The 13,364-nt window shown below is 57.3% G+C and overlaps 1 protein-coding gene across 2 annotated transcripts; it reads right to left on the reverse strand.

Moving 5' to 3' along the window:
• Positions 1-716: 716 nt before the first annotated feature.
• Positions 717-13,238, reverse strand: ST6GALNAC4 (ST6 N-acetylgalactosaminide alpha-2,6-sialyltransferase 4). Of its 2 annotated transcripts, none has more exons than XM_045042501.1 (6): positions 13,215-13,238; positions 10,354-10,527; positions 8,121-8,306; positions 4,120-4,532; positions 2,259-2,366; positions 717-1,400 (listed from the first exon to the last, which is right to left on the reverse strand). In XM_045042501.1, the coding sequence occupies exons 1-6, from the start codon at positions 13,221-13,223 to the stop codon at positions 1,211-1,213; spliced, it is 1,080 nt and encodes a 359-aa protein (XP_044898436.1). In that variant the 5' UTR covers positions 13,224-13,238; the 3' UTR covers positions 717-1,210. The 2 variants fall into 2 exon arrangements, with proteins under 2 accessions (XP_044898436.1, XP_003995959.1); XM_003995910.6 differs by lacking the exon at positions 13,215-13,238 and adding an exon at positions 9,829-9,915 and having other exon boundaries at positions 10,354-10,493.
• Between the last annotated feature and the right edge of the window lie 126 nt (positions 13,239-13,364).

The raw sequence follows: 13,364 nt of genomic DNA on the forward strand, positions 1-13,364 counted from the left end.
AAGGAAGGAAAGAAAAGGAAAAAGGGAGGGAGGGGTAGTTAAGTACTTTCACGGGCTCTCCCCAGCCCTCTGGTGCAGGGCCCAGGCACTCAGACCCCTTGCTCTCCTGGCTCAGCCAAGTGGCTTCTCCTTATCTGTAAAATGTGCTAACTCTGTCCCGCTCCCCAAGGTGGCCCCAGACCCTTGTTCACCGGCCCTTGCTGTTTACTGGTGAGTCTGTTTTTCCCGCCCTACAGGTGAGGAAAGTGAAGCTCTGCCTGCCTGCCTTGCAGTGTGACCAACTTCAGAGTTAACAGGGGATTTAACTGGCAAGATGCTTGGAATTTAACCCACGGAGCAGGGAGGTGACACGGGGTGGGGCACTTTCCTTCCCACCCTGAGTCATTTCCTCCCCAGCTCTGGACTCTCCTCCCACTGGTACAGGACAAGGGGTACCCTGGAAGCTGCTGAGGTGGGGCATTCCCCGTGCCAAGTGCAGCCAGGGAGCCAGACTTCCCGGCCCGGTGAGGAAGAGGCTTCCTGACTTGGCGGGGAAGCAGGTAGGCTCCTGGGGAAGAAACACGTGGGCAGGTTAAATGCCAGAAGTCCAGCCGGCTGTGGGCCCGGGGAGGGGCCCAAGGACCCAGCCTGCCCTCGAGTCAACAGGTTATGGGATTGTGGCAGGGAGAGGAGCCCCAATCCCCACCCCCAGACACATGACCACACTTCAGACAGGCTTCCAGAAAACACATGTTTACCCGTACACTCCAGAGGTGGCCCTGGCAGTCACAGTTCAAAGGCCCCTTCGCCCAACGAACCCCAAGCTCCAGCCTGGGAAATGTGGCACCAAAGGCAGGTGGAGGGGGGACAGTGAAGAAGGACCAGGGCTGTTGAAAGATCGAAGATCACAATGCTGGTGAGTTGAGGGGCCATCAGCCCCGGGGGCAAAGGCCACTGGACAGACCCAGAGGGGGGGTGAACCCCAAAATGAAGATTTGGATTACTCAGAAAGTGGGGTGCAGGGAAGGGCTGCAAAGGTCACCACAGTCCTCCTCTTCTCCCCCTCAAGTCGGGAGGCCTAAGATGGCTCCAAGTGTCCCCAGGGTAGGGCCAGAAGGGACCTTAGGTCCACTAGGCATGTGGCAGGAGACAGGATCCATAAATTAAATGTTTCCGGTGGAGTGTGGAACAGAGGCCCGGTGAGGGCCTTGTGGCTGGCTAGGCGATGGGGCTACTGGGTCCTCCACGATGGGTGGGCAAACACAATGGGCCTCTTCTTGGCCCAGCGGGAGAACACGGCCTTCTCAGTGATGAAGCGGTGGGCGCTGCGGGGCGCCCGCTCGTGGGCCAGGTACATCTGACATTCGTCCAGCCGGCCCTTCTCAAAGTAGTGGTAAGGCACCGAGGGGTGGCTCTCCTCCCTGCGGGTGGGGAAGAGGGACAGGCGTGGGGCACCTAAGCTCGCCTGCCTCCCGCCACACCCTGCCACCTACCACAACCAGCCCCTCACCAGGGACTCCCCGCCGGAGCACCCCCATGCCTGGTCCCGGGGAAGGTCAGGACAGACAGGGGAGGTGCAGGGCAGCCCACGGATCCCAAGGGCCAAGGTTTGACCCTGGCTCTGGCTCTTGTGAGCTGGCCGCTTCTGGGCTGGAGACGTACTCTGTGAGCATAAATAACCCGTCTGTAAAACGCAGACGGTCACCTGAGACCACGGGTCAAAAAGATGTAAGATTGCAAAGCGCCTTGCGGGTCCTGGGCTTCCGGTGAGCGTCCCGTCAGTCCCCGCGGCTGCACCCCCACCCGCTCATCAGCACCGTGCACACTGGCCGTCTGGCCCGGGGCCATGGCAGAGGGCGCCCATGGGCTGTCATCTGGCCCACGTGCTCACCAAGCAAGCTCCAAGAGAACAGAAAACAAAGACCCGGGGCCCGTCCTGTCCCTTGTGCACATGTTCCTTACAACAATACTGAACTATTGTGATATCGACGGCAACAGCTTCGACGCAGCTGGTGCCTGATGATGCCCTTCTGAGCACCTCGGTAGATTTATTCTCTCTCTAAACGTTTCTACAACCTTCTGGGGAAGGTGTGATCGCTCTCTCTTTTACATATGAGGAAAGGGAGGCCCTGGGCCCCAGGGGTGTCTGAGCCTCAGCCGCCCACGGGGGAGCCCACGCACCCCGTGCCCCAAGCTCCCCCAGGGTGAGGCCAGGACAGGGGGCCCACGGTCCTCCCCGCCCCGGCCTTTCCTCCTGCCCAGGACCCGGCTGGCCTGACCTGCAGTAGCTGTCGCTGACCATTCCGTAGACCACGATCTCCTCGCACAGCTCCAGGGCAAGGATCATGGTGAACCAGCCGGTGCTGAGGAAGGAGCCGGACTGTCTCCTGGCGGGAAGGGGAAAAGTCAGCACAGCCGCGTCCCTCCCCAACGCGGGTCTGAGCAAGGAAGGGGCTGTGCGACAGGCCCAGCCTCAGCTGTCTCGAGGCACAGCGCTGGTCACTCTCCCAGCCAAGGGCCCTCCCCTTGACCCCTACAGAGGGGGCCCTGGGGAAGGCTGGGGAGGGGACAGAGCCAGCCCGAGATCAGCAGCAGGAAAGGGGTGCAGCTGGACGCCAACCCAGGCTCGTTCAGCCCCTCACCACCCACACGGGGCTTGAGCAAACCCCCAGACGATCGTGTGAGGCCACCGAGCACGGCGGGTGAGAGTGGGGAAGACCCCTGTCTGAATTCAAGTTGGTCTTCAATTCAAACCCTACATCTGCCCTAGGGTATCAGCTTTGCTCACAAACCTCTCTGAGCCTCGCTGACCCATCTGTGGAATGGGGAGAATTATATAGGTAGTTATGGGGAGGGGAACCGTCAGCTCAGCACCTCCCCTGGTCCCCACACCCAACTGGGAGCGAGGGACTGTGTGGGCAGCCCAGGGCTCAACTCTCTCAATGCACCAGCACTGGTTACCCTCCCAGACGAGGGCTACTCACATCCACCTTGACAGAAGGGTTATGGGGTGGCTCACTCTTTCAAACCGGGTGGCCAGGAACCTGCCATGGCCGGTGCTAACATTCTCAAGGGAGGGCCAGGAATGTTGAGACAAGAAGGGGACAAAGAATGTCAGGCAGGGAAGGGCACCTTCAGACGGGGTGGTCATGGAGGGCTTCTCTGATGAGGTGACATCCCATCCAGACCTGAATAGCAAGAAGGAGTCAGTCACAGGGAGGCGTGAGAGGAGAACATTCTAGACGGAGGGAAAACATGTATGAGCCCTGCAGGTGAGAACCAGTGTAGAGATGTGAGGAGGCCCAGAGGACGGGCAGGTTGAGAGAAGGGAGATGATGAGATCACGGAGGCCTCGTAGGAGGCTTACAGGCCAGGGGAGGGGAGGGACGAGAGCCTGGACTTTATTCTCCACGTGAAGGGAAGCCTCCGTCAGGTTGCAGGCGGTGGGCGCTCAGACTGCAAGGGGGCAAGAGTGGCGGCAGCAAGGGGCTGCTACAAGCGCAGTGGAGGCTGGGGCGTAATGGTGGCTTGGGTCCGGGTGGCACCTGTGGGCACAGGAGAGTCAAGAGGCCACCATATGCCGCAGGTGATGGAATGAAAGGAGGCGGGTACAAAGCCCAGGTCTCTGGCTGGGAAACTGGAGGCTGGCGGCCGGATTTTCAGAGCTGTGGTGGGGGTGGGAGGAGCCAGCGTGTGGAGGAGGAGGCTGGGAGGAGTCTGAGTGTGGGATGAAAGGACATCCTCAACGCAGAGGGCTTAAGGCAGTGCCTGGTGCAGGAAGAGGGCCGTTTCTACCGTCACTGTTACTTCTGTCATCTGGCAGGGACTTCAGAGGCCAATTCAGATCTCAGGGAGTATCCCCTCCCGAGGCCAGAGCTCCCGACACCGCTCCCCGCGGCAGTGCTCCCCTAGCCTGTGCTCATAAGGCTGGCCACCATAGGGCCTTTTTGATCTATGTGCTAACTCAACGAACGACAGTCTCTCTGATTCTGTCCCCCATCAGAGGCAGGAGCACGTCTGCCTCCCTCACTGCTGAACCCCAGCGCCCGGTGGAGCAGACCCGTGATGGACAAGAAGCGGCTTGAGAAGGCAGGTCCCCAGCCAGCAGGGAGACCCCACGCAGGCCGGCCCCAGGCTCACCGGTTCTTGCCCGTCTCGTCCTGGAAGACCTGGTCGCAGTAGGCCATCATGCGCTCCGTGAAGGTGTAGACCTGCAGGCCCGGGTACATCTTCGTGAGCTGTAGCAGTGTGCGGTAGGTACGGCCGCCCAGCGCCCGGTCCATGTGCCTGCCCTGGCCCCACACCACGTAGAGCGTGTCACGGGCGTGCTGGAAGTAGTGGGAGTAGTTGCGCAGCAGCAGGGGCACACTCGTGTGCGAGACCACGCGCAGGGTGCTGCGCCGGCCCACGTCCGCCTCAAAGCCCACGGTGGGTGCCTGGTTCATGCGCAACACGCACTCGGCACTGTCGATCTCCGCGCCCAGGCCCGAGCCCAGCATCTGGCCGGAGCTGGACACCACGGCACAGCTACGGCATGGTTCCCGGACCAGTGGCTGTGGGGAGAGGCAGAGAGGAAGAGAAAGGCATGAGCACACAGCTCCCACATCCCCGTCCCTCCACCCGGTAACAGCCACCGCCTTCACATGGCCCCTGTATCAGCTGCAAGTATGGCGTCAACCCATTTTGCAGGTAAGGAAATTGAGGCTGGGCCGGGGGAGTGACTTTCCTACGGTCACATGGATAGCAAGTGGCAGGGCTGAGACTCTGTGTTCAGAGCCCCATGCTTCCTCATCGGCCACCTTCATGTCCCTTTTCCCTATTGCTGAGGCCCTAATACGCCCTCCATCGTGGGTTTTTTTTTTTTTTTAACGTTTATTTATTTTTGGGATAGAGAGAGACAGAGCATGAACGGGGGAGGGGCAGAGAGAGAGGGAGACACAGAATCGGAAGCAGGCTCCAGGCTCCGAGCCATCAGCCCAGAGCCCAACACGGGGCTCGAACTCACGGACCGCGAGATCGTGACCTGAGCTGAAGTCGGACGCCCAACCGACTGAGCCACCCAGGCGCCCCATCGTGGGTTCTTTATTACGGTTACGTGAGCAAACATTTATAAAGCACTTGAAGCGGTACTTAGCACACACTGGTACCAGGGGTCATATATGTGCTTGTTAAGTAAACATGAACCTCGGCTCTTCACAATGACTCTCAGGCCACTCCCTCCTCTGCCTGAGCCCCACTCATGTTGTGCCCGGTTTGTAAGTAAAAGAAGGGTCTTTAGTCTTTAGGGTTTCACAACATTGGGAACGTCTGGCTCGGAGCCTGAATCCTGGTTCTGCCACTTCCTCTGTCTCTCTGAGCCTCAGTTTCCTCATCTGTCAAATGGGGATGAAAACAGCATTTACTTGACCAGGTTATGAGAGGACTCAATTAAAAATGCCTGGAGATTGGGGCGCCTGGGTGGCGCAGTCGGTTAAGCGTCCGACTTCAGCCAGGTCACGATCTCGCGGTCCGTGAGTTCGAGCCCCGCGTCGGGCTCTGGGCTGATGGCTCAGAGCCTGGAGCCTGTTTCCGATTCTGTGTCTCCCTCTCTCTCTGCCCCTCCCCCGTTCATGCTCTGTCTCTCTCTGTCCCAAAAATAAATAAACGTTGAAAAAAAAAATTAAAAAAAAAAATGCCTGGAGGGGCACCTGGGTGGCTCAGTCGGTTGGAGCCTCTGACTCTTGATTTCGGCTCAGGCCCTGATTCCAGGGTTGTGGGATCGGGCCCCCGAGTGGGGCTTTGCACTGAGCGTGGGATCTGCTTGAGATTCTGCCTCTCTCTCCCTGCCCCTCTCCCCCACTCATGTGCATGCTCTCTCTCTCTCTCTCTCTCTCTCTCTCTCTCTCTCTCTCTCTCTCTCATAAAAACATAATAATTAGGGGTGCCTGGGTGGCTCAGTCAGTTGAGTGTCTGACTTCGGCTCAGGTCATGATCTCAGGGTTCGTGAGTTTGAGCCCCATTGGGCTCTGTGCTGACAGCTCGGAGCTCGGAGCCTGCTTCGGATTCCGTGTCTCCCTCTCTCTCTGCCCCTCCCCCACTCATGCTCGGTCTCTCTCAAAAATAAATAAACATTAAAACAATTTTTTTAAATAGTAATTAAAATAAAATAAAACTGCCTGGGGAATGATTAGCCCAGACCCAGAGGACAGTGAGGGCCCAACCATCTCATTATCCCCCGAGAGGCTGAAGCTGGGCCAACATGTCTACAAATGTTCACTGGCGGTCAGGGGTCAGGGGTCCCAGAAAAAGACTTGCTCCCCACCCCATGTCTCCATGCCCTCCCGAGAGGACACGTGTTTACGATGGCCCTGTATTCCTCTCTGAGATATTTTACATCAGACCTAATGTTGATTTAGGGACTCACAGGCCCATTTTCCATGCCTCCAAAGACAGCACGATTCCTTTATTCTGCCCACAGTTTGAGCCTATCATGCCCACTGTGGTCTGTTCAGATCTGAGGTCACTGCTAGCCCCAGGAGATATTCAGCTTGCCCCACGCAAGGGCTTTAAACTATTTAACTGCGATCAGATTTTTTTCCGGATATCCAAAACCTGGATTTCTGGCTTCTCTTAAGAAACCCAGAGGATCTGGCCACCTCGAGCCCATATCCGCATGAGCTCGAGTGTCTGAAATAAACACTGGCCGCCACCACGGAAGATGGGACAGCATCTACCCGGCCCACCCCACCTCTTGTCCCATGTGGCCAAACCCCCAGTGGTTTTACATCTTGATCAAATATTTACATGGCACCTGTTGTGAACACTGGCCACGGATCACCCAGTTCGATCAGCAGAGCAACTCTACAGAGGTACAAACCAGAAGGTTCTTGATTCATCGGTAGAAGCTACCGATGAGGAGGCAACCAAGACTCAGAGAAATGAAGGCCCAAAATACGTCTCCTCCGAGCCAGGGTCCCTGAACATGCCTCCCTCTGACCTTTGTGCTCAGAGAGCCATCAGACTCAGAGCCGGGAGCTTTCTGTGCCGGGTGTCAGTATGGGATGCCTTTGAGAAAGCTACCATGGGGGGCCACTGAAATCAGGGTGAGGGGTATAACGTACTCCAATCTGCACCTGGCAGAGCAAGCATGGGGAGGGGGGTGTCATGGGGCAGGGGCCAAAGCTGCCTCATCACCTCTGAGCTCCAGTGTCCCCGTAGCCCCACGAGAGGGAAAGGTCTGGGGCTGACATGACTTTTCTCTAACATCTCCATCCCCAGCAGCGATCATCAGCACGAGACAGGGCGCATCCAAGCACCAAATACACACTTGCCGAATGAATGGCTTATGTGCAAACACAGTTACATCTAAAGACAGGAGCACCTGGGTGGCTCAGGCGCTTAAGCGTCACGATCTCACAGTTCGTGGGTTCGAGCCCCGCGTCAGGCTCTGTGCTGACAGCTCGGAGCCTGGAGCCTGTTTCAGATTCCGTGTCTCCCTCCCTCTCTGCCCCTCTCCTGCTCATACTCTGTCTCTGTCTCTCTCTCAAAAACAAACATTAAAAAAAAATTTTTTTTAAATACATACACAGAATGACACACAGATCACCACGATGTGAAGGTGTCTGTCTCCCCCACCAGACTGGGAGCTCCAGGGGTGAGCACCCTGGCCGACTCACCTATTTTACCTCCAGCACCCAGCTGAGAGCAGCCAGACAATATTTACTCAATTAAAAAACAAAAACAAAAACATTTCTAGAGCGCCTGGGTGGCTTATTTGGTTGAGCATCCGACTCTCGATTTTGGCTCAGGTCATGATCCCAGGATGGTGGAATCGAGCCCCCACACTGGGGTCCACACTGAGTGTGGAACCTGCTTAAGATTCTTTCTCCCTCTTCCTCTGTCCCTCCCCCCTGCTCGTGCTCACTCTCTCTCTCTCTCTCTGGAAAAAAAAAAATTACAAAATAAAAAAAAAATAAATCCACTTCCTCTTAGAACTTGGGACTCACAGAGGTGTAGTGACTGCTCAATGTCACACAGCTGGTGAGCAGAGGGGCCAAGCCTGGGGGCCAGGCTGGCCTGGCACGCGCCTGGTTCTCACTTATGCCCAGAGAGTAGGGGGCACCCTGGCCGGCCTGTCTCGACATGTTGTCCGGCCAGCTCACCTTCCCATCTGGCACGCTGCTATATCCGCTGAAGTGCAGGGGCCCTGGCACAGTGGGCCTGGAGTTGGTGGACGGGTGGGGGTCCAGGCAGGGGGCCAGGCAGAAGGACAGGCAGGCCCAGCAGCACAGCAGGATGTAGGCAGCTGAGAAGCCCGAGGAGCACAGGATGACAAGCAGGAGCCGACCCTGGGGGAGACAAACAGTCGTGGGGTATGTGCGGGGGGTGTCCCTGGGGCTCCTCTTAGAAGCTTATGCTGGGGTGCCATGCTCCAGCCTCATGGGTCCAAACCCCAGCTCGGTAGCTTCCAGAACATCAGCAGAGCCCAGAGTTAACCAGGGCTTCCTCTGGGCTGCTCAGGCCCTGGAGACAAGCCCTTTTATTCCTCCCACGTTCTAGATAAGGGATCCGGGATGAAAACCCGAGGCCACACAGCATGGAAACAGGATGGGCCCTTCAATCCAGGCTGCAGAGCCCATACCCTTAACCAGAAGCCTAGGTGCACTCTGTAGCCCTGGGTGCAACTCTCCACCCCTCTGGACCTCTTCCTCTTCTAAAAACTCAGGGCCCGTAGCACCTGTGAGCTCACCGTGAGGCCAGCGGTAACAGTGCTGTGTAGACTATAATGTGCACAAGAAGACGCAAGAGTGGCCCCTCAGGAGGGCAAACCCTCCTCCTTCAGACCTTGGACTGAGGCCGCCAGGGTGCCCATCCCCTGTCCCCTCCCCCAGCTGACTTGGTGCCGGATCTGGATCAGCAGCCCAGGTGAGTAAGGACGATGGCAGAAAGGGAAGTGTCACTCAAGAAATGGTTTCAGTAATTGACAGCTGCTGGTTCAGAGGCTCCCACCTCCAGAAAACATGCGCCAAAGGCCACGTGAAGCAGGACGCCCTCCGGGGGGCCCGCTGGCCCTCTTAGGGAGTGCCCCCACCAAGCCTTTCAACGAGGAGCCCCCTGACAGGGGGCACGACCTGCGGCTGCCGTCATGTGCTGGGCCACCCTGGTCACCATCTGTGTCTCTCTGGGCTCTAATATTCTCCCAGCCCGCCCAAGGCAGAGGTCCCTCAGCTGGCCCGCAGAACCCACCCAGCAGCTGGCTGGTACTCTGAAAATTGGAGGTGGGAAATGCAGCTCCCCGCCCCCGCCCCCCTCCCAGGGCATATCCTGCCCGAGGCCCACCCTTCTCTGCCCACAAGCCACATCAGCTTCTAAAAATAAATCTGTCTGTGGCCAGCTGTGCGGGGGGAGGGGGTTCAGCCCCTGAGGCCTCAGGCTCTGCCCGGCATCTGGTCCCCTGCCCACAAGGGGCCCAGAGACCCGGATTCCGGCAGTGGTGGTGGACTCCCCACAACATCCAGGGTCCCCTCCCACAACCAGCAGCTCCTGAATAAAGTTGAGGGCAGCTAAACTGAACTTTCGCACCATATCCCCCTCCCAGGTGGGTGCCTCACCTGGGTGACCTAGGGGATACCCACAAGAGGTAGTACTGTTATCTCATTACAGGGGAGACGCACAGGGCACTGAGACCAGAGAGGGAACACCACTTGTCTGAAGCCACACAGCCTGCCAGATCAGGCAGGGCTTTGAGGCCGGTCTCCCCTTCTCAGCTCAGGAGCAGTGGGGTAAAAGTGAGTCAGTGCTGGGGTGGGAGAGGCTATGAGGCTGCTGTGCCGGAAGTTCCCCAAGAGCCTTCCTCCTTCCACCACTTACCGGAGCCTTCATGCTGTTGCCGCTGCTCAGCAGCCTGGGGGCTGCTGTCTCCAGGGCTCAGGCTGGGAAGGGGTGGCAGCCAGGCACCTGCCAAGATCCAGAAACTCAGAGCTAGGTCCCAGGCCCCTGAGGAACCTGCCCAGGGAAACTGAGGCAGGGAAGGGTATGGGGCCAGGGTCAAGGCAAATGGCTTTCGGGAGTCAAACGCCTTAGAGTCCCCAAACACCGGACAGCGCTGTCCGCATCCTAAAAGAGCTGGTATCAGGTGACCTTCGGGAAACCTCACACCAACCCAATCCCCATTGTGCAGATGGAGAAAGAGAGGCAGGGAGGGGGAGCCCTCGGCTCAAGGTCACCCATCGAGTCTGGGTCAGTTAGAACCAGCAGCCTGGAGCCCCGACTGCCTCCCCATCCTTCCTACCTCCCTACGGGCGGGAGAAACGGAGAGGCCTGAGGCGGGATAGGACGAGAGATTTCCACCCCTCTCCCAGATTCCACCGCCCCTTCCCCCGGCCGGGAGCTAACCAGACGGGTAGGCTGGGACGCTCCGGCTGTTCTCGATCCACTGCTCGGAGCTCCATGGCCCGCAAACCGGGCGGGCCGGGCTGGAAGCCTGAGCCCCGGGGCGGAGGCGGCACCGCGGCCGCGGCTTCTGGAGACTGGAAACCGAACGTGCGCCGCCGGCAGCGGGGGCGGGGTCTGCGAGGACGGGGAGGAGACAGGCGCGCTGGGGGCGGAGCCCGGGAGGAGGGAGGCGGGACCTGCGAGCACCGCCTGCGCGGCTGGGGAGGGAAGTGCGTGGCTGGCAGCGGGGCCTCCGGGATGGGGGCGGGGCCTGCAGGCCGTGGGCGGAGTCGGAGCTCCCGCATCTCCCCTTTTCTGCCCAACCACGTTTCTCCCAAGCTCCTGCCGGGGATCCGAGAGAAAAGGCTCAGCGGGGGTGGGAACCAGGGCGCCTCCGTAGCTGCCTAGCCTTCCGGACTTGGGTTTCTCCATTTCTGAAATTGGGGGGGGTGGGTAGGAAAATTAAGCAGGGGCTTGGGGTCAAGCAGCCCTGGGTTTCAAGCGGGTAGGGTTGCCAGATTTAGCAAGTAAAATACAGGACACTCCGTTATATTGGAATTTCAGATAAACAGTGTATAATTGTATTAAAAATCTGACGTTCCGGTGTAACGGGGCGTCTTATATTTTCTCTGTCGACCCTAGCTGGACTGTCTCTGGTGGTGTGACCTACACCTGAGCCTCAGTTTTTCGCCTCTATGAAGTGGGGATAATAACAGCACCTACCTGCCAGTGGTACAGTGCAGAGCAGCGGTGACACTGTTAGGATTCGAACCCCGGGCAGTCTCACTGCCACGTAGTGGCCACCTATCTTCACCTCCCAAACACCCCCTCCCAAAGTGTCCTCCAGACCCCAACCAACTCGGTGTTGCACCCCCACAGAGGCTGCAATGTGTCCCATTTGAAGGCCCAAATGGGGTCCCTTGGGGATTTCAAACTCTAGCACGGTCAGGAGCCACAAAGGGTCGAAAGAGCAGATATGGGGCAATAGGGAATAGTGAGCCTGTGGTGAAGTAGAGGGCACATTTTCCATCTGAAGCATTTATATATATATATATATATATATATATATATATATATATATATATATATATATATAATGCTTTATGGGCCAGCATAAAGGTCTTACCTATGGAGGTCTTACCACCTCCACCACACCCACTTCCCTCTATGTGGCCTTCCCCTGAGATCCAGGCTAGGTTCCTGCTCAGACCCCATTTCAAACTCCATTCACCTTTTTCTCAAAGGCTCTGACGTGGGCACGATGCCAAGGTATCCACGTTCTGATCCACACCCAGATCAGCAACTTCCCAAGGCTACCTGCTCAGGTGCAAAACCAAGTTGGCCATGACTCTCCCCATCCTATTGCGGGGAGGGCACGCTGAGGCAAGCCCTGTCCCTGGGCCTCCTCTGAGCATGGGCCTACTTTGTCCCTGCACCCTAGCCTGGGCATAGTTCAAGGGTGGTGGCCCAAGTTCAAACTCTCTCTGTGGTCTCCCATTCACACAAGGCCAGGCACACAAAGCCTGAGTCCTTCTGCCCCTGACCCCCAGTCTTCATCCTTCATGTTTCTCTTCCTCATAGACTCAACCCTAAGGGGACAGTTGTGAGAAATTCCCTACAGATCCATTCATTACCCACAACGGCTGGTGACCTGATGTGAGGATTCTTTCTCTAAAGAGGCAACACTCTCCTGGCCACATGGAAACAAGGATGTGCCCAAATGTCCTGGGCTCCCAGAGCAGATGAGAATCATAAATCCACAGTAGAACTGACACCGGGAAGTCCTGCAGGCTCAGATAAAGCTCTTCAATTTGGTTTTTGCAAAAGTCCACTCTTTATCCTGACCTACCAGGCCCTGTACAGTCTGAACTCCTGCTTTCTTCTTAATCACCATCTGCTCACCCTGGTCACCCTTCTGACCCCCAATCACACTGAACTCATTCCTACCTCAGGACCTTTGCACTTGCTGTATCCTCTACCTGGACTGCTCTATTCACATAGCCAGCTCCTTCCGGCCAGCTCCTTCCGGCCATTCAGCTCAACTGTCACCTCTTCCAAAAGGCCCTGGCCAACTACTCTATGTGACACTGCATGCCCATCTCTCTAAGTTTCACCTTGATTGGTCTTTTTTGTAGTAATCATCCAGCACCATGTGCTAGATCATGTCTGTTGAATGAGCAATTTAGGACAACCAGGAGTCCTGGGCCCTGTGAGATCTCGGATAAGTCATGTCGCTCTCCAGCCTCAGGCTCTGGCTCAGCCCATTGTGAAAGACCCCAGCTAGGTGAGGGGCTGAGTCATGCTTATCTATGAGTGCAGGACTCTCAGGCTCCAGTCCTGTCAGACCCAGACCCTGGGGAAATGTAGGGCCAAACCTTCTGTGCTGCCCCACAGCACAGTTTCCTCAACCCACCCACCTCCTGAGTGATGACCTTAAGGCCTCCATGTCTCAACTTCCTGCTGAGCCCAAACAAGAAATTCTCTGTGGCTTGTGCCAGTTCAGAGAGGTTGAATATCACCCAAGGTCACCCAGACAACTAGGGGTGAGGACAATTGTACACGCATTCCAGAAGCCCACACTCCAGGGCAGTGGCATTCAACTTCCCTTCCCTCTCCCTTCCCTCCCCACCATTTTTCTTCATTTCCTCTAAAGGCTAGTGGAATGGCAATGTTCGGTATCAGCTGAAGGGCTTTCCCAAGGTCAAGCTCCAGTCCTGGGGGGTCAGCTCCTGGCCCACAAAATCCCACCACCAACACACTGTCCCTCCCACAGTGAGATGTTTCTCCCTCTCAAGTGTTAGGCGCTCTCTCTCACCCCAGACCTTTGCCATGACCTTGGCCTGACTCCCAGGGCTGCATCGGACTCTTCTGGTCTCAGTTAAAACGTTCGAGTCAAGTTGTTAGGTGGAGGCCCCTTCCCTCAGCACCATGGCCCCATGCTCCCTCATGAGGCTCTGTCACACTGGGCTGCT

Source organism: Felis catus, chromosome D4 (genome assembly GCF_018350175.1).
Source record: "Felis catus isolate Fca126 chromosome D4, F.catus_Fca126_mat1.0, whole genome shotgun sequence".
NCBI classification, from domain to species: domain Eukaryota; kingdom Metazoa; phylum Chordata; class Mammalia; order Carnivora; family Felidae; genus Felis; species Felis catus.